Below are 21,272 nucleotides of genomic sequence, written 5' to 3'. Positions count from 1 at the left end.
CCCTCTACAAGGCAGGCATGGACATGCTGGTAAGAGTCCAGCACAGTGCCATGAAGATCATTAAGGGACTGGAACATCTCTCATCTGGAGGAGATGGAGCCAGACTCTTCTCAGTGGTACCCAGTGAAAGGACAAGTACACAAATTGAAGTACAGGATTATTAAATATAAGAAAAAGATGTTTTATTGTGAGGCTGACCGAGTACATGTAAGGGGCTGCCCAGGGAGGTTGTGGAGTCTCCATCCTTGGAGATGTTTGAAATCTGACTGGATACATCCCTGAGCAACCTTCCATGGATGATCTTGTTTTGAGCAAGAAAATTGGACCAGATGATGTCCAGAGATGCCTTTCAACATTCTATGGTTCCAAGAGTCGTAAGACTGGAGTACAGATTTCTAGTTCACTGAATAGAGCCTTGCTGATTTAGGAAGGCAGATGGTGACTGTTCTGCTCAAAGGTGTAAAGAATCTCGTTTTAGAATTTGAATTAAGGGAGAGTAAAGAGGCCAAGCACTTGCAAAAATCCTCCATTTATAGGGTCTGTGGAGTGAAAAGGGAGTTACAGCTTGCAAGTCATCCTAGAAGTAAATTAGAACTCCCACAACAAAAGAAAAGTGGGCAATTAGAAGAGAAAGACATTAAACCAAGAAGGGTCATAGGAGCTCTGTGTTAGAGAGGAGACAGTCAGAGTGCAGTTTCAAATTACAGCAATAATTCACTCACAATTCTACATTTAAAAATAACATCACTGTCATAAGGTTTCTTGGAGGTAAAGTTTCACATTATGCTTCACATTATGAAGGGGACAAGCCTGTTCTTCCCCTCCAACACCTTTTCCTTCTTCTATTCTTTTCTAATTACTGCCATCATTAGTTGTACCAACTCACTGATTTAAAAGAACAACAACAAAAAAAAGATTATTCCATTGGTGCAATTTGGTCACTTTGATGCTCCCTGTGTACCTGTAGTTGCTAGAGCCACTGCAAAGGAGGGGATGAGGAAACACAGCTATGAGGGGTAAAAGCAGCAGTAACATCCAGTTTAATCCCATGCCAATTGGATTCTAGTGAAATTTATGAGACATGAAAAAAACGTTATTTTACATAGTGTAGACTATATGTGAGTTACTGCTGCCAGCAGGCAGCCTGGCTGCAGTATCACCTTACACCCTAAGGCAGTATGTTCTACCCTGCGCGGTGCAACAGGGTCACTGACAATATCTAACAAGACCTAGAGAATCCCTAAAAGACCTAGGCAATAAAGGGCACAAAAGTACTTTCAAACTGTTTCAAATTTCAATCTGTCATTACAAAAATCCATTCCACTACCAAGAACAGTTTTGTATGAACTGAACACCAATTAATGAATTGATGAGAATTGATATGAGTTGATGGCAAAAACCTATCTGTAATTCCAAAACTTAATGACATCCAAAACTCAGAATTGCATATAGCATTTGCCTTTACCAGAACCTATTTTGTCAAATAACACAACAGCTTATATAGCTGTACTTGAGTTCTAATATTAATTATACTTTGTATCAATATACAGAGCATATTTTAGAAGATCTCTTATGTGGGCATCTCTAAAGGCATCTTAATTGTATAACTAATGACACAGTGAGGAAATACCAGGGGTTTTTTTTCTACTTGAAGGGCTATCCCCCCTTATTCTTAGCAACCTTAACAGTAAAAGCAAAAAAATATCCTGTTTGTTTCTACAAAATAAGGATGAAAATCCTTCAGAGGTCTCACCTACTAAACAGGTATTTTTCTCTACTTAGTAATTTTTAACAGTTATGCTGCAGCCTGATCACTGAAAACAGAAAAAGAGTTACAGAGATAGGAAGATATTGTCCTGAAATGCACAGAAAATTAATAGTAAGCAATCCCTTCCAAAACTAAATTCAAGAAAGAATTGCACTCAAGAATTGTACTCAAGTACAGCTAAGAAAAGTATATTTTCAAATAGTGAGGTGAGATTCTAACTAAAACAAACATGAACTATTTGGCAACATTTCAATACTGAATTTGAAGTTCTAGGTCAACTGGCTTTACATACTGGTGGAAAGAACAGGTGGAAAGCATAAAATTCCACTGTATCAGCAGAAAATTTTCCTGTTGGTTTCCCAAAAAAACAACACTCTACTAATCTACAAAATGAAGTTAATACATCTCATATAAAGAACTGGAAAATTCTGTACTAAATGTAGCTTGGGAACATCTTGTTCAATAAAATGGACTGTATAAATGGCTGAAACAAATTCTTGCTCTAGGAAACTAATCTGCTAGATTGATGGGCATTGGGATGCTAATACATTTATCAGAGAGGAAGCTACCTGGAGAAACAAACTACACTGCTACAGAGTGAGCATTTGGAAATTGCAGGACCAACATTGAAAGACAGGCAGAGCTTCCTGCTGTTGAAAGCTAAAAAAACCCCAACATTATTTTGGCAGTATGCAAGTCTGAAAATAAAATTACTTTTAGCCAAAATAGAAATTGACAATGAAATTGTAGGTCTTTTTTATTTCAGTGAGACAATGTAGTAAAATATTGTCCTGGTTTCATCTGGAGATAATAAAAATTTAAAAAAAAATATAGTTAATTTCCTTCTTAGTAGTTGGTATAGTGTCATATTTTGGATTTAGTTTGAGAACATGACAAACATTCAGAAAAGTCCTCCTAGTACCAATGTATTGTCTTCTCTAAGGCGCTGGTGGAAGATTTCTGGACACACATAGTTTCGGCTAAGTTTCTTAATCTTTAAAAGACAGATAATAAATCTCAGTAATTTCCAAACATTTCAAAACATACAAGCAAAAATTGATACATCAGAATTATACAATAAAGGTAAATATGCACATCGTTAACCAACCTCTTGAAACTCCTGTTTCTAGATGAACAAGTTACGCGTTTTAGAATATAATTTCAAGGGATGCCTCTGTCTCAAATATGATAAGCAGCTACAGCCACAGAAAAATAGACAAAAATTTTAAAATATTGCAATTAAATATGAGACAAGTTTAGTATGAAGTGGTAAAATACCAGTATTTCTAATAAAACTGGTTAAAACTAACAAGAGCTTGACCATGCAAATTTTGAGTGTAGTCAGAAGTACCACTTTTTCCCATAATTGGTCTGTTTTGGGATGTCATTCCAAGAAATGTTGCAAACTAATAAAAGAGACCAAAGAGGAAGATTGTTTCCCCTTTCCAAGTTTCAACTGGTCCCTTCCTCCCAGTCACACTGATTGCTGTGCTGTCTCTGGCACTCCTCAGACCCATCTGTGAGTGAGTTTTCTGCCAGACCATACTAAATCCTGCACAGATTTTTGCCATAGGAGTGAAGGCATTGGCTGATAGAGGAGTCTGCTGCGTGCAGTGCCAGAGAAGAGTGAGGATAGGGCACAGGGAGAGAGTTTGGGGGGCAAGAAGAGTGGAATAGGATGAAGCAGTGATGCACCTGCAGCTATAAATCCCATTTCTTAGATACAGCAACACTAGAAGCTGAGATGCTAACACTTGGAAAAATAATTTTCAAAAGGGACAAGAAGTATTTCAGTTAACTGAGGAGAGACAAAAAAATTGTTTAGTTCATTAACATGGTTCTTGTGGAAGCAAGGATCTTAAAACAGAAACACTTTACTTCTAGTCTCTGTTCCAGTTTTATATTACATGTTGATTAAAATTGTGATTAGAACCCAGGTCTCTTTTTTCCCAGGTGAGTTCTTTAATACCTTGAATAGTCAGTCATGCTTGGGTATTCACCTTCTGGCTTAAGAATAATAATTTATCTACTCAAAGTACAAACGGTGTAAACAAGAAGGACCTGGAAGCCTTGCACACCCAGGGCAGGTGACATCTTGCTCCCTGGCACACGTATATTTAAATCCAGACTTCAAACACTATTTTACTGGATAGCTGAAACACTTTTGAACTTTGAAGTCCCAGCTGAATGGCTTGTCTTTCTATTGATGTGAAATCCAAGTGTGTGTCCATATGCTGCTTCAACAGGAGCCAAGTAGACTGTGACAGATCCTTAATCAGGAAAGCATCATACCACAGCATCCATCAGCTTGTCATCAGGTTGTGATGCAGCTAGCATCTCTGTTACCCTCCTCTCTGTAAAACTGGAGTAATAGTGGCCAATCTTCCATCAGGGTCAATACCCTGATGGTGATACACCTGGATACTCAAGCAATGGCTATTACACCAGCATTTGAAACAAGCTGTGCAGAAATACAGACAGAAGATAAGTACATACAGGACTAAAGACTGTCATGGAAATGCAAAGACAAAAAAGAAAGTGTTTTTTTTACTGGAAAGCTTATTTTCTCTATGTGTTTTTCTGCTTGAACTTTGATTAACTGTGGATGAAGCAGCCTATTGATACCAACAGTTTGACTGTATTGGAAGTTTAAGAAGTATCTGAGATGAAGCTGAGGTAAGAAAGAGTTCTAAAGCAAGACTAAGTAATCTACTACAAAGTGTAGGAATAGTCCAACTATTTTTAGCCCTGTCTAAACTAAAAACATATGAAATCCTAATAATACACACAGGATGCATATTAAAACAGTTTTGCATTTAATATGACTACATGAAATGGCTTGCAAATGTACTGTTTCATTTGTGTCACTTGATAATTTTGTAGTCACACAGACGACAACCCTCTTTTCTTTTACAATGCTAAGATGTATAAGCAGAAACAGCAAATAAGGTACTGATTTTGTCCTTGAAGAGCAGAAAACCAGCCAAACTCAAAGAGGAGGAACAGGCACCAAATATTCTCATACCATCACTGACTAGTTCTCAAAGATAGTGCACATGACTAGTTTCATAGGCATAGTCTATGAATAACAACAAAAAAACATATTTTCAGCTGTGGTGGATGTACTCGGCCCTTTAAACAAATCAATATTACTTTGGTACAGGCTTCAAAGAAGGTAAAGGCTTGAGCCACAGCTGGGCCAAGAACTCTTCCAGAAAATAAACCCACAAAGGTGCAGAGTGACCTAGTGAGAATGATGCACACCACTCATGGGGTTAACACATGAATAATGAGTGTTCTTTCCAAGACTCATTTATCAAAGAACAAAGGCTGTTGTGGGTACACAAGGAGCCTCATGTGTCCCATTATAACAATCTGACTACAAGCCAACCACTTTATACCATAAATATGACATAAATGACCTAAATCAGGGATGACAAGACTGGAGAGGGCATGGCCATGTACTTTTTGCCTGAATTTTATTTGTTGATATAGTTGAATGTGTCTGAAGGTGGACAAGACCTCTGAAAGCCACTGTCACATTGTTCAGAGCTGAAACCAATATTCGACAATGCACATTGGTGAATTTGCCTTCAGCCAAACTGGCAGGAGGCTGCAGCTGCCCTTTCCATAAGTATTCTTTTCTTCCTTCAAGGACCTATTCTAGTAGTTTTAATGCTTCTATTACTCAAAGCAAACCATACAGCAAGGTTTCCTGCAGAAGCAAGTGTCATTTTTTTCACTTTTGGCCACAACATGTGAGGATCATTTGTGGTTAGTTTGTTCCAAAATATTATAACTTAATTTGGGTTCAAAATACCTTCTCTTTCCTCTTTCTCCTTTATTTCATACAGTTTGAAGTCACCTTGCTCATTAATCAAGATTAAGATACCTTAAGGTTTTATATCATCTCTTACACGGAAAAAAGGAAAAATACAGATAAAGAAAAATAATGTATGGAAAGAACTGATTCAGCTCATCAGAATTCTGAATTTAGTTTACATGAAATCCAAAAGCATTTTCCTGCTTTTCATATCTAAGTCCTTAATGAGGCAGTTTTGTCAAAGTGAAATCTCAAAAATAGAATGTTCCAGTAAGATGTCTTTTAAATCTGTCTACTCCTTGTGTATGCTAAACTCATCAAACGCTTTTCCAAAATAGCTACTGTTTTGCAGCAAACGAAGCACAGACAATTGAATGTGTCAACACCACTCGTGGAGTCATGCTAAGATTCACTTATTTTTGTCAGGCACCCATACTAGTAGTGAATGGCACTGCATTTGTAGTCAGATGTCACACGTATTGCAAACCTATCTCAAAGGCTTTGGTTCTGCTCTCAGATGGGTTGTACAGTGCAGTAAGGGCTGCAGTGACCCAGAAGAATTGGTACCTGAGAGCATCAAGATTGCCTTTGGCTGGCCCCATTTCCAAATTACTCTAAAAGAAAGAAAACCTTTTTTAGTGTACTGCTGTTCAAGAAAAGCCTACTTTGTCAGATTAGAATAACTACAGCAAAATATCTGGGCATCATTTTCAATGTGGGACCAAGAAAGTAGTAGGACCAACTCAATGGATAATGGGCAAAAAAGTATTGATGATGAATCAAAACAAAATCCTTATCACAGGATCTGCAGGACCTCCACAGCTCCTTAGAGGTTGATCCAAACCTTGTTACTATGCTGAGAATATACTTCAATCTGGAACTTCCCTGCCTAGGACTTCTTGAATTCTCTCTGGGAAAGTCTGGATGTAAAATTGTGTGTCTGCATAATGCAAAATACCACAGTGGTGCAATATATCCTGGACAAAGATTTACAGAACATTCTTTTCCAAAGACTCATGGAAACAGAAACATTTCTCCCACTGAGCAGCAAAACAGTAATATCTGAAATCTCAAATAAAGAAAAGACAAGGTGGGTGGACCTACTTTGTGCACTAAATAATGAGAATGCAGGGTTCTGCTCTAACTTTTATCACAGCAAGGATGATTGGAAAGGAAGAGCTTTTTTGGTCTGACCAGGTACGAGAGTAAAAGAAAAAAAGGCTGCAATGGGTTTGAATTGGAGGTAACTCAAATGGTTGCCACTACCACAGCCGTCAAAGTCATACCATGTAAGCTCAGTAAATTTAACTCTTCCAGATGTTGTTGTTTCTAAGAATATATGTGAGGTTGTATCCTAGAGCATATGGTGCCATTTCAAAAGTTGCACCACAGCAGGTAGCTGAGTGGGAGGAGACAGGGAGGGAGAGAGTATGCATGGATGTCTCTCAAGGCCACCCTTCCTTTAGAGTCTTCCACATGCCTGTCATTGCTGCAAATGCCCATGCTGCAAACGGGAATCAGCTAAACTGTGATGTTACCAAGTGGAAGAGTTAACAGCTTCTCTTATCTTGTAATCTCACAGACATAGGTTATTTGCTTAATAGACAGATTTGACCTTGCAAATATTGGTGTAATGCAAGGACTAATTAAGTTTTACTGTAAGCAAAATACATTTTTCTGCCCACTAATAGTTAGGACAATCACTGAAGTTGGGTTCCTACTCATGACTGGAAGTCTAAACCCAGAAATGATTCTCTTGAAGCCTCTAGCAATGTTCAGGTGGCAAGGATGCACTATGGTATAGCCCACTGAGACATTTAGATGGTTTTCTAACCTTACATAGCTACAATATGGTGTGTGGTCTGTATTTTTCCTAGATGCTTGCCCAAGGAAAGGGTTATTTGGAGTAATCACCTCTTGCACCTTCTTTTAGAGTGATGAATATTGTGCTGTATCAGTTGCTACACATAAAATGTTTATACCATTCTTTTTCAAAATTTATAGATCAACACAGAGTATTTAAACATATCAGAAAGTAATAACCTGTAATAGACTGACTTTAAAACAGTGGCTGAATTGGAAAATCTTTTTATTTTTATGCCTCAGCCTTCACTTCCTGACTCTTTATAGACTCACATGAATAAGCTGGAGGTACAGTTTTGTTTCCTGTTACTTAACCATTGAGGCAGCTAGTCTCTTGACCTTTCTTGGATTTTCACCAGTGCCACAAATTAAAAAGTTTTACGTTTCATTAATGATTTATTAAACCAGCTATTTCACATCTTCAGCAAGATCTGCACCAATGGCACACAGTTGAAGAGCCATGTCCAACCCCTGATCCAAACATCCAACCAGTTGTAAACAAAACAGAATAGAGTTAAGAAATTATAGTTAAGGAGTCACTGAAAAAAAGAATCAGACCTACATGACAATAAAACAGTAGAAGTTATACTGAATACTTATTCTAAATATGAAGTGTCTCTGATAACTTTCAGTGAGGGTTTAAATCATCCTTTCCCACACTGTAATGAAGAGAACAAACTGCTGTCATCTTGTCATCATACTGAAGACTCCTTTTATTTAAACTTAAGATTTCTACAGGTAAGTACAGACAATAGTACAGGAGCTTCCTGTCCACTCAAACTGTTTTCCCCAAAAGAGTAAAAGATGTAATTTGGTAGTGCTCATGATAAACTGAGAAAGCCACTATGTTTCCCAGCAGACTACATGAAACAAACATGGCTGGCAGAGCCAGCTTGATGAAAAGGCAGTACTTTAGTTAACAGAGACATTGATAATTACCAGCTGGCAGACAAAATAATGTGAAAAATTTGCTGAGAGGTTACTGATTTGAGTTATACTTCAACTCTGACATGACCAGGACAAAATGTGACTATCAGCTCTATATTGGCTTTGATGAGGAAAGCTTGTTTTTCTCTGGAGATAGTCAATATGAACACCAGTGTGGATTGCTAGTACATTACCTAGAATACATCCCTGCAGTAAAAGGCTTCAGCATCACACATGCTTGTTTTCTTACTCTGTCACAAATTTGACTGCAGGACATCATCCCATTCACAACCTTCTCTTGAACCATTATGGATCTACTATCTAGTTTACAAGGCTTTTCACATCACAGCAACAAAACCCCTATTATCAATTTCAGCTTCTTCTTTACTCAGTCATTTAAAAACTGGTAAACTGATTTTGTTGTTTTAATGCAACCATCTACTACATTTCTACACAAAAAAACAAAACCAAAACAAAACAAAAAAACCCAACTCATACAAATCCCTCTAGTAAGACTTATAAGCCAGGAAGTAATAAACCTAATGCTGCTAGTGAAATCTGAATTTTGCCCCTCCTTCTTGCATCCACGAGAGCAACAAATCAACAGGCTACACAGGGAGACTGAGATGCTCTGAATAAACAATACTGTTTTTAGGGTCTGAGAATCCTCTGCAGGAAGCTACAAAATGTCAAGCTATTTGCAAATATTTAGATAATTTCAGATATGTTTAAAAAAAAATAATTCTTTTTTGCCTTGTCTACGGCAGAATATTCAACACATAGTGACTGAACCCATGAAGGAACAGCAGTATGAGCACCAGTGATGCAGTATATCTTCAGTAACCATGCTGTTTTGGGTTCAGGCTTACACCCACCCACATATGTTGTATTATACCATTGCATAACCAGAAATCCCTGGAGCCTGGATTCTCAGTCTCTATGGCTGCACACACTGCAACTGCTATGCCAATACAGAAATACTGATAACGTGTGCTGGTGCACCACCCCATCAAAGTGCTACTAGTGCGACTTTCCCATAGTCAGAGGATATTTCTTCAGCTCTTTTCTTTTTTCTTTTTTTTCTGGTGCTAGTTGTTTGATATGCTAAGGAGAAAACTAAAGTGGTTCATTTGCAAATGTATATGCAAATTACAAATGCTTTCAATAATTGCCTCTTAGTAGGCAGCCAAAAGGAGACTAATACGGACTCTGTGATTTGTAAGATAGCATTGAAAATGCAAGAGGAATACCCAAAAATATAAAGATCTGCTGAAGTCAGGAGACTTGAGTTTTGGCAGTGGGTTATCATTTGTAGTTGATGATGGCAGTAATAAATGTGGAAGACGTTTGCCCACATATTCATTCAAAAGTTTAAATATTTGCTTCCTGAGAGTGTCCAGTGTCACATAAGTGAGGCAAAAAAAAGACTACAGTAAGTTGCTTTATCAAAACAATTGTTGCTTTGTCTGTGTAACAACAGCTTTAGTCTCAGAGAAAACGGGAAGGGCTCGTAGATGAGAGAAGAGGCCTTGAATGGTAGAAAAAACACCCTGCTGAGCCCCAGGAAATTGGCAGAGAAAAATCTGTATGTCTGTATTTCTAGTCTGGAGAAGACAAAGGTGACCTTCTCACTTTCCACAACCACCTGAAAGGAGCCTGCAGCCACCTGGGGTCGGCCTCTTCGCCCAGGAACCAGCGACAGGAAAAGAGAACACAGGCTTAAGCTGCAACAGGGGAGGTTAAAGTTGGACATCAGGAAGAATTTCTTCATAGAGAGGGTGATTAGACACTGGAATGAGCTGCCCAGGGAAGTGGTGGAGTCATCCTCCATGGAGGTGTTTAAGGAAATACTGGATGCGGCACGCAGTGCCATGGTCAAATTAACAAGGCTGGCCAGAGTTGAACTCGACGATCGCAGCGGTCTTTGCCAACCTAATTTAATCTGTGCTTCTGTGATTTCAGGCTAACCAAGAGCAGGGATCATGACCGTCCGTGCTGCCCGTCTCCTCCACTCTTGCGAAGTCTCGGGAATGGAATTCCCAGTCCGTCGCAATCGGGGATCCCGGGGTCGGACTCTCGGCGCTGGATTGCTGCTGCCTGCGCCGCGCGCGCAGCGCTAGTCTCGCACCCCCCCCCGCGCCGTCGTAGCCCTGGCCCCGCCCCCTCCCGGCCCCGCCCCTCCCGGCCCCGCCCCCTCTGCGCCCGCGCCGCTCCCGCGCCGGCCCCCCCCCGGCAGTGCGGTGCTGCGCCGCGAACATGGCGTCGGAGGGGATGATCCTGACGAACCACGACCACCAGATCCGCGTCGGCGTCCTCACAGGTACCGGGCCGCGCCGGGCACGGCGCCGGGGACCCGGGGAGGGGCGGCCGCGGGTCGGTGCTCGCCTCAGGCCGCCCCGCGGGGCGCTCCGCCGGCCGTCTGCCTCCGCCGTGTCGGCGCCGCCGCCGCTGCGCAGGGAGCGCCCCTCCGCCGTGCGTGCGGTACCCGAAGCCCGGAGCAGGGGTCGCGGCGTGGGGGCGGCGCTCCGGCCGCCGGCGGACGGCATGAGCGGGGCCGGCCGGCGCTGGGCTGCGCTGCCGCAGGCGGGCGGGCGCCGCAGCCGCGGGGACTGACCCGGGGATAACCCGCGCGAAGGGGACGGAGCGCGCGGGTGGGCGAATGCCGGAGGGGATGAGGGGCCGGGACGCGGCCGGGCTTCCTCCGAACGCGGTGGAGCCGTGAGTGCGAAGGCGCTGGAAGAGGGAGCCCGCGGCCGGCGCGGGCTGCGGGCCGGCAGGTGCCGGGCCTGCCTTCCCCGGGCGGGAGGCGGCCTCAGCTCCCGGCCGCGGGCATGCCCGAGCGCGGCGCGCTCCGCGCGGCAGCTCTTTTGGGATGGCTCCTTCCCTTCCCCCTCCCTGGCCTTTACTTTGGGTGTTGGAAGGGGGTGGGTGGGGATGCTTGTGCCTGTGTGCTCCCTGTTGGGAGGGGGAGGAGGGCATTTATGATGCTGCTGCTCACAGCGCTGATCCTTTAATAAACCCGTGGCACATGACCTGCGGTGGTTGCACGGGAGGGCTCCCGAAGCCGGCAGGGTTCTGACAGGCTGGGGGTTCCTTTGCCGGGGTCTTGGCGGGTGTCCCGGTGCCCCGCGGCGCGCCCAGGAGCGGAGCCCCGGCCCCGAGGGGTTCCAGCGCGCACGGCCGTCAGCGCCGCTGCTGGGCCGGGAACGGGCGAGAGATTCTGGCGAAATTTTTAGGCGTCAAGCTCAGTAGGTTTCAGCGGGAGTCTGGGAAGACATGACTGTTCATGGAAAGCAGCGTTGTGAGCTCGTTTAGGAGTAGGAGGATGCTTGGAGTGAAAGAGGGGACAGTGATGGGAGAGGAGGCCTGGAGTTAACCCTGAAGTTATTTATTACCGCTGGCGGTGTTTCACCCGAACGGCGCGTTCGGAAGCGGCCCGAACCCGCGGGAGCCCCCGGCGCTGTTCCTCTGCCGGGTGCTGATCCCGCGAAGGCTGGAGCCCTTCCCCTCCTTCCCTTCCTGGGAAGCGCTTGGCCGCAAGGTGATTGTGACGATAAACCGCTAGAAAAGCGCGATCTATACAAGTGGAAATCCTTGGCGTTGCTTTCAAATTCCAGGCAGTCAGATCCTTAATATGGGTACAGCGTGTTGGAAGAAGCAAAAGTCACATGGGAGGCGCTTGTTCCCTTTGTTCCTGAAGGATAGGATATGTGTGCCACTACCTATTATTGTAAAAGTTAAAGTGGGAGGGGAGTGCTAACAGAATGCTGTTTGCATATTTTGTACCACTCCATGGTGTGTAGCTTGGGTTATTATTTTCTTTTGATCAGAGAGTTGTAATAATTTTCACATCTAAGTGTTCCCAGAATGCACTACCAGGCACATATGATGTTACAATAATTTAAATAACAGTTTAATCTCTCGGTAGGTTTAGGTAATCTTTCAGAATATACACATTTTGTACTGTTTGATCATTGATAAACTATTTAACTTTGTATCATAATTTGCAATTTCATTGAAAATAACTTCTGGTCTAATTTTAGTATTTTGTTTTTAGAGGAAAGCCAAGCGGCGTAACCAAACAGAACAGTATTAGTTTTTTTCCCCTTAATGTAATCGTTTTGAATTCCAGGCTAAAAAATTTTGCAAATAAAGAGGACACCTTAGTTTCTTCCAGTTTTCCTAGCCCCCTTTTTGTGTCTGTTTGTAGACATGAAATAAAATGTTATGCAAATGTCATACCATATATTTGACCAGCCTTAATTATTTTCCTCTCCTTTCCTCTTAATTATTTTCTTCATCGCCTTTAACCAGGGAAGAGAATATTGTTACTTTGGGGGATTTGGACCCCCTAGCTGTTTCTGCTGCTTCAGCTATGAAAAGACAGCAAATTAAAATATGTACTTTTCTGAATTTTTCTCATAGAAATGAACTAATAATTGGTTCTTGAACTAATAATTGCTGCTATGTGGAAGACTAAGTGTGGAAATGAAAAGGTTAGATATGTGAACTATTTTTTTAACATTTAAAATAGCTTAGTGATCAGAAATTAGATAATTAACATAACTCCTAACATGACTCCTTTAGCATTTCTAATTAAGATCATAGGCATATGTTTGTTTTCTTAGCAGTATATATATATATACACTTGTGATCTTATCAGCACAGGCATACAGATTTATGCTCCTGTTAGGCTTGGTATACTCAGTTTAGAAAATAATTAGTACTGCACCTTATGGTCATAGTCAGATAGAATTTAAATTTACTTAGGAAGGAGTAAGTCTGTTGAATTAGTTTGGAGTAAAGTTGTGTGTTTATTTTTAAATGAGGGCATATAAAAATTGTTTGGGCACATTGTTATTCTTTTCTGTTGTAGAGACTGATACACATGGCCCCAGAGTATATTGAGAGTGAGTAATGATTGTCATAAAGCTTAGTTTCATTACATTGTTTTGTTTTGAGTAAGTTATTGTATTTAGTTTTGCTTGGTAGACCTCTGTGTTTGTTTATGTATTGCTAGTTTCCATCTAGAAACAAATGTGTATTTTTCCCCTTGTGGCAAATTAAGACAGGTACAGTGGATTAGAGAAATGGAAATATTGGTTATTGTTTACTAAAGTAACTTTACCATGTTCAAATGCAAATTTATGCAGAATGTAGCATATTGGGGTTTTTTAACAAAAATTACTTGTTAACTTCTCTTATACACAAACTGTCGGGGTCTTTTAGTTAAGAGTCAATGATAAGAATAGAGTCCATAATTAGGGCATTTTCTCAATGTGAAAGAACTGTCTTCCTGAAATCAGGAAAAATACTTTAGTGTATGCAGCATCTATGAACTTGAAGATGACTCTCATGCTTATTTCTGAGTCTCTGTATAAACAGTTGTAGAGTTAAGTTTACTGAAGCAGGAGGAAATATACAACTGACTAATTACAAAACTGTGAAACTTGTGAACTAGAGGGTTATGTCTTACCATGTAGGAAACCTCACTGGTTTGTGGATAGAGAATCAAATTCTAATCTCTGTGTGTTACCATTTCAAGAAGTTTTTTAATTTGTGAAGTGTGGAACTGCAAAAGTGTCATGTTCAGCACCAGGGTTTAATGAAATGTTCAGATTAAAGATACTGCTCACTTAGGTTCCAAACCTAGGATTTTGCTCTGCTACCTTTGATGTGTAGTGCAGGCACATGAGCTACTGACAGAGCTTCAGTATTATGTTGCCATGAGATAACTTCTATGGTAAAATACATTTTAAAAGGACTGTGATGCTACCTGTCAGATTGGGAGATTTTTGTGATGGAATAACTGATTTGGACTACAATGTCCAAAGCTTTGTCATTTAAGTGTTCTGGATATCTTCTTTTAAAACTAAAACAGTCATAGAGAAACAAAAAATGTGGGGTAGATAAGTGAAAAAGAGGAGAGATCTCCACATTTACAGTAAAGGTTGGATTCTGTGCATACTCTGTGTGTACTGTTGTGCATCACTGCTTCCTTAGTAAAATGCAAGTGCAGAATTACTCTGGTTGCCCCTTGCAAGCCTTTCATGTTTTGGATATTTGTAACAGTACAGCTGTTAATCAGTTACCAGTGGTGTCAGGTTGCTGAACCCGGTGTACTAAGTACAGAATTTTGTAACATTGATGTTGCCTAGAAAAGAGGAGAAATTGTGTGCTCTGGCCAGAGTTGAATCAGTATTAGGTCATCCTTCACTGGGGTGGCATTGGTAGAAGTTATATAATCTGTGACCTTTCTTGTTTTGTAAGGGACTAAAGCAGACCCTTGACTGGAACCATCCAGAGAGTTCTGAATGATGTTGCCATCTCCATTAGCCCAATGGGAAAAAACAGGCTCTGGTTCTCTCTGGTTCTCCTATTCTGCGTTTTTTTCTTCTCCATCCCCATTATCTTCTTATTTGCCTCTCTTCTTGTTTTCTCTCCAGTGAGCGTGTAATGTAGCTGGCCAGAACTCAGGGTTTTGTTACATGTTTGTTTTTTTAAAAATATTCATGATAAAAATTTGTCAGATTTTGAGTTGGCTAATAACTTTTTTTAGTTTGTCTGCTTTTGAGGCAAGTCTGAGAAAGTCATCACCAGACATAAACACCATCTTCTGTCTTTGCTCCTCATTTTGTGTTGTTTCTTCCTTGTTTAGGAAAAAACTCTCAAACTAACTTTTTTTTTTCAGGATAGTTTTACTGTGTTCAGTATTGCTTTAAAAGTGGTACAGCCTTTCTCTTTCATAAAGGGAGTAAGGGGTTTAGGCATATTTTTCTTCAGATACATTGTTCCTTCCTTTCTTCCTCTGTGTAAAGATGAAAATATTTTCAGTGATAGCTGTTGCCATAAACCTACGCAATAAGGCACACAAATGCTTCTGAATGTGTATACTCAGATCTTGATGTCCCCTTAACTGGGCAATGTGAAAGATTACAGCGGTGCCTTTGTGTCTGGGACTCCTTGGTTGGTTGAAATGACTGAGTGTGGACATTCTGTCTGAATGTATCACTTTGAAGCAAGCTTTCTTCTGAGACCATGAGGCCCTTATCTACTTGGGAACTGCAACCAAAGAGGTTGCCTGGACAGAGCTGAAGTTCAGTGATATGTATGTTTTGTAAAAATTATCTTTGAGAAATGTGGAAAACAAAGTACTCAGGGTGTCACTATATGTTGGCCAGACTGTTTTAGAAATGCATAGGTTGTTTCCCAGCTGAAAAGTCATATGCCTCTCTCCTATTTTATGAGGTACCTTCTCATGACTTTAACTCTTCCTTAATAACATGCAAGTTGCAAGATCTCTTCACAATGGTGGTTCTGTTCATGCTTTGGAATTCGTGGGAAACTTTCTTAGAGAGGAGGTATGTGTGGGAGGGGAGGACTGACACTAGATTTGCTAGGAGTTATTGTCAAATTGCCCTAATTATCTAAATTGGAGTTGCTTAGTTTTTTATTTGTGATCTGACTTCTGTCCAGAATTACACCTTACTGGTTACTTACCTTCAAAACATAGATTAAAGACAGTGGCTTCTCCTGGGAGCCTTAGTTAGAGAAATGCTGGGCTTCCATTAAAACATTGTGGATTCTGAGTAACATTGATTTTCATCTTTCTCAACTGTAGGCCTGTCATAACGTTGAGTTTTGCCATAGAAACTAGGAGGTGTCCCTCTTTGCCATTTGTAGCTGTACATCTTCATAAAAGCATTTCCTTTTGACTTTTTATATGGCTATGATGATGAGCTTTACTCTCGTGAACGTGGTCAGTAAAATCGCCTCATTTCCGTTTTGTAATCTAACTGTGCTTTACCTTTTAAACTTAAAGAGGAAGAAGGTCCTTGCTTCCCCCCCCCTCATTTTTTAGTGTACAATGTGGAACAAAAATAGGTGTCAGGAATCTCTCTGATACAGAGACTTTAAGGACTCTTGTATTGAAATTTTAAGTTGCTTGCTACAGTACTGTTTCTTTTGGATGGGAAGTAGAAACACTGAAACTAAAAGCATCTAAAGAGACTAAAATGTACATGTATAGTTGGGAAGTAATACTTGCTTGCATAAGAAATGGCCATTGATTTGGTGGTTTATGTGTTTTTATAGATCAGGGCTAAGAAGCCTTGTGTACTCAGTGTTTCTTGATTTGGAGTTATCCAAACACAGTTGAAAGACTTCCATCTTCACCCACGCTCCGTGTCTGTGGTTCATATTTAGCAGCACAGAGCATACCCATTGCAGCATGTTTTCATTTACTTTTCTACGCTTATATTTGTCTCCTTTTCCAGTTCTGCAGGAAAACTTTCCATGTTATTTACCTTAAAAATATTCATGAGGATCAGCTTAGTTCTGGGATAACCTTTAGTTGGTCTGCTGGCTTCGTTAATTGACAGTAACAGAATATGTAATCATCAGGCCATGTTTTGGAGAGTCTAGCATAAAAAAATCTGGTACACAGACACTGAATTCCACCTTTAATGTTGATTTAGCCAGAGCTGCCTGGATTTTTTTGTAGGTAAGCAAGTATAGATTCTGCTGTCTGTGATTTATGAGATTGTTATGCAGCAAGAGGACATGATAACTAAAAATGAGAACAAATTCTAATTCTTGTTAGATACTTAAAATGTCTTGAAGTGTGGACTAAGTAAAATAAATAATTTACATTCTGCTTATATATGTTGATGCAGTATGCAACTCTCCACCTTACACTGAAATGGTCTTTTATTTGCAGTGTTGTGTATGACAGACTTCTTGTAAGTTTAACAGAATACTGGAAAAAGCTGTCCTTGGAGAATAAGAGGGTAATAACCATAAAGGAAATAGGCAGGTAGCAGCCTTTTTCCTGTGGGATATTTTTAATTAGTAAAAAAAGAGCATAGCCTTTTGGCTATTTTATTTTATTTTATTTTATTTTATTTATCACAAAACAATTAAAAAATAAGTTAAAATTTAAAAAGAACTGTAATTGCATAAAAAAGTGCTTGGGAAAAATAGACTTAATTAGGCAGTTATCTTAGAAAATTTCATTTTGCAAGTAAGAGATTTGTATATGATGTTTTGTTTACTTGTTTTGTTTTCAGACTAATTTACTGAGGCCTATTTTATGTGTAACTTGTCAAGTGGAAAAAAATTAGCATAAACCCTTAAGAATAATCTTCTCTGTACATTTTGCAAAATCCTGCAAAACAGGGCTCCATCCTACTGTTGCAATGTGGGTGAATGATGTTTTATAAGGAATAAAATGCATTGTCTGTTCCTTATACTATGATAAGGAGATAAACAAGACCTCCACTGTCTGACTTAAATGGTTAGGGAATAGCTGTGTATAACAAAACCTATTTTTGAGCAGTAAAATGGCTTTTTGATATATACCATGACCTTCAAGAACTGACTCAACATTAATTTAGCTTTATATATGAGTTACCTAGAACAGCAATTTTAATAATTCCAGATGTATTATGACATTTCATTATGTATTCAACATACAGATTGTGTAAGTAGACCCATGAAATAAAAATATGAAGAATTGCTTGTGTACTTACAACTACAGAAATGCATATTTCTACTTATTCCTTTTCTAATCAAATCATATCACTTATGTAGTAAAGTGAAGAAAGTGAAGAAGTAGAATACTCTTGGGCTTTGAACTATAAAATCTTTGTGTGTTTTTAGTACTTTCTGTGTGGTTATGAAATTTTTAGTTTTCTTCATGTCCTGTATATTGTAGGGCATTTATGTGGAATATTTTTCCTTTAAAAATATCTTTTATGCATGTATAATTTGTTGGTTTTCCTGACTATTGTGTGTGACTTTTGAGAGCTAAAAGTGGGAAGTAGAAATTAAAGTATATGTTGAATTATATGGTGTGATTTTGTTTGGGTTTGTGTTTTTTTGTTTGGTTTCATTTCTCCAGGTGTTATAATTGGGATTTCCTGGGAGGTGGGATTATTGGTGCTTTTTTTTTTTTTTTAACTGTATGCTGGAGGGGATTTAAATTCATACCGAAATCTAGGAAGTAAGTTATTTATTCAGAAACATTTTATGGGAAGTTATATGGATGAAGAATAATACACATTCTTTGGGAATTAAAGTGAATTGCAGTGAAGTGTCTTGCAGATACGATTCAGAAGGGAAAGTCTTCTAGGACCTCTACAAATGATGGTTGTCATTAAAAAAAAGGAAATTCCCTTTATTCTCATCAAACTGCTTTTGATGCTGTGAGATGGCCACTTGATAGCAATACCTGAGACACAGTCTGTAAAGTCTTAATCCAATCATTCTTGAAGAAACAGGGAATATGGTACTAGTTAGGAATTCTGCAAACCAACACACTTCTACACTGCTACAGTTCTCTAAGGATTAGGAAGACAAATCAGACTGCCAAAGAGATGGCAGTCTGATTGGGCAGGTATGCATCCTTCTACTAGGCAAATCCTGTCCTAGAAAAGTGTGGGTAGCAGTATGTTTCTGGAAGAAGAAGATTTCCAGGTATTCCAAAAGGATATTATGTAGTTTCCTACTGTTAAGGTTCCTTCATATGGTCTGTGAGTAGTGATATAGCAGAAACCAAAGGCTTATTATGGATTCCCTGTCAGAAACTTCACCTCGCAAAAAAATTGGGAGAAGCAGCAAGATGCCTAAAGTAAGTACAAACCTGGTGAGGCAAATGCTTGTTGTTTCCAGGAAAAGAAAGGGGAAAAAAAAAAAACAACCCATAAGATTAAAGGGAAAATGTACTTCTCCATTCCTCTTTTTTTTAGCCTAATTTCTCTTATTAGTTGTGTGAATACTCAAGGCAAGACATTAAATAAGGACCAAATAATGGCTCCTTCAAATCAACTTCCTTGAAGAAATAGGCTGTAAATTAAGCATAGTGAGGAAAAAAATTGTGAAACACCTTTAAAGTGTTCCTGTAGATAATGCACACAAAGCTCCAGGAATGCTGAGATAAAGTTGCAACAAGTGTTCCTATGTGTGAAATTCCTGCTGATTAAAACTTTGTCATTGCTGGTACATTCTGATTTAATACTTAAAAAAAAAAAGAGAGAAGAGAGTATTATAAAATGAATAGTATATAAAATGGAAGGTTTGGAGAATATTTTTGTAGTCTTCGGGTTTTTCTTTTGTTTTTGTGATGTCCTGAAAGAATTCCTTCTTAGATAGTTACTCTACTGGTGTTCCTTTCCCTTGATAGATGTAGTAAATCGGTGCAGTATAATTCCATAGCTACTAGATTTAGCTGAATCTAAATCTAAGTACTTCTAGTTTTTGTAAAATGTACTTGATGGGAGGCTTTTTTAATGATTGCTGTTATCAAGCAGACTGAAAAGTCTGCAGGGGGAGTTTCTTTCCCTCCTAACCTTCTATTACAAGAAATTCCAAACCCTTCTGGTCATGCAGACATTTGTTAAGGCATTAATTTTAACAAAATAAAGAAAAAGAAACAGTAAAAGATATGTAGAATAAACCATGAGACTGAGGAGGATTTTGAGAGTTTTGAGAGAAATCTCATAGCTTTTTCAAGTAAATGTTACTATAGGGTAGTGCTGGATGACATAATTCTTTGGAAAGAAGGCAAGGCACAGAGCTTTAAAAATTTGGAAAAGGTCACATTAGTAAGATGTATGTGGTTCAAGTTGGGTACATTTGTTCTTGAATCTGATGTTTCAGAACCTAATGTTATTCTGATATCTATTTTTCAGGAATGTTCTCTGTTCCACAGTAGGAAGGTAATCTGTCAAGCCTTAAGGTCTGATCTTGCAGGTAAATTCCAGCATTGTAAGAATTACAGCTGTTACCAGTGTCTCCAGTGTGCAGGATCTTCTTGTCTGAGTGAGACTCAGGCTTTTTTCCTAAGCATTGAAAATCAAAATGGAAACTCTAAAGTTCATGTTAAAAACAACTGCTGAAAAAAGCAACTGATGAAGAATTTCCTGTGATTGTTAAGCTTCAAGGAAGCTCACCTGCCTGTTCATATTTCTTTATTCCAAAGGGTATAGCTCTAGTTTATGCGCAGTGGTTTTAGTACATGACTTTTCTCTTTGGCTTGGCAGTTGATCAAAGAGAATTAGAGAAAATACTAGTTGTCATTTCACCATTGTTATGTCAGAAAAGGGTTCAAGTAGACTTTCTGTGAGTGCTTTGATGAACAGAACATCTTTCTGGAAAAGCCATCTGAGGCAAATTTCTGTATAGCATTAAACTGGGACGTCATGGATTATCTTTAATATTAGAAAAATATTTTAATTCCTTGATAGCATGTCTTGTATTCCATTATTGTTATGTGTAAGTTGCTGTGAGGACTCATCAAATCATAAGGGATATTTTAGATGTGAAATAGTAATAATTTCCAGTATTTCTTAACAGAATAGTAGCAGCTTTTAGTATACTCCAGAATAATTTCAGCAGGTCTTCACATTCAGATTATTCCTAGGAACCTTTTTCTGCACTGAACACCCGCTAAAAATGTTCTACCTGTGCTTCAGCCTCTGGAAAGTAAATTCAGCTGTGCATATGAAAAGTATGCTGAGGAAAACTACTTTAAAATGAATGGTTGAGATCTTATTAGCATCTAGAAAGTAGCTAATGATTAGGGCACATTCAGGAGCTTTTTCCATGTTTTAGATGTTGGGAAAATATCAACCTGGATCCATTTGAGGCAATAGTAAAATATATATTCTAATTCCTTCAAAATATAAATTTAAACTTAATGCCCCCTAGATGCTGACATTCCAACTAGCAACCATTGCAGGAAAAAACTCAGACAGATGCAGTAATTCCGTATCTTAGGTGCTCTCTCTCAATTCTTCAATGCTAAGTACACAATTAAAAAAAAAAATTTTTGTGCTGTACCTGCATAAGTCTTTTGACTTTAATTCAGTAGGTTAATTTACCTTTTGTGAT

The 21,272-nt window shown here is 39.4% G+C and overlaps 1 protein-coding gene across 7 annotated transcripts in view; it reads left to right on the top strand.

The window, feature by feature from the left end:
• The first annotated feature begins 10,637 nt into the window (after positions 1 to 10,637).
• GPHN (gephyrin) overlaps positions 10,638 to 21,272 on the top strand; it is a 273,967-nt gene continuing 263,332 nt past the window's right edge. For all 7 annotated transcript variants that reach the window (XM_062495959.1, XM_062495956.1, XM_062495957.1 and 4 more), the window contains exon 1: positions 10,638 to 10,701. In XM_062495959.1, coding sequence (XP_062351943.1) covers positions 10,638 to 10,701 — 64 coding nt within the window. The remainder of the gene's footprint in view (positions 10,702 to 21,272) is intronic.

Source organism: Cinclus cinclus, chromosome 6 (assembly GCF_963662255.1).
Source record: "Cinclus cinclus chromosome 6, bCinCin1.1, whole genome shotgun sequence".
NCBI classification, from domain to species: domain Eukaryota; kingdom Metazoa; phylum Chordata; class Aves; order Passeriformes; family Cinclidae; genus Cinclus; species Cinclus cinclus.
The sequence above is the reverse complement of the archived record's forward strand: the minus strand, read 5'-3'. Positions and strand labels throughout refer to the sequence as shown.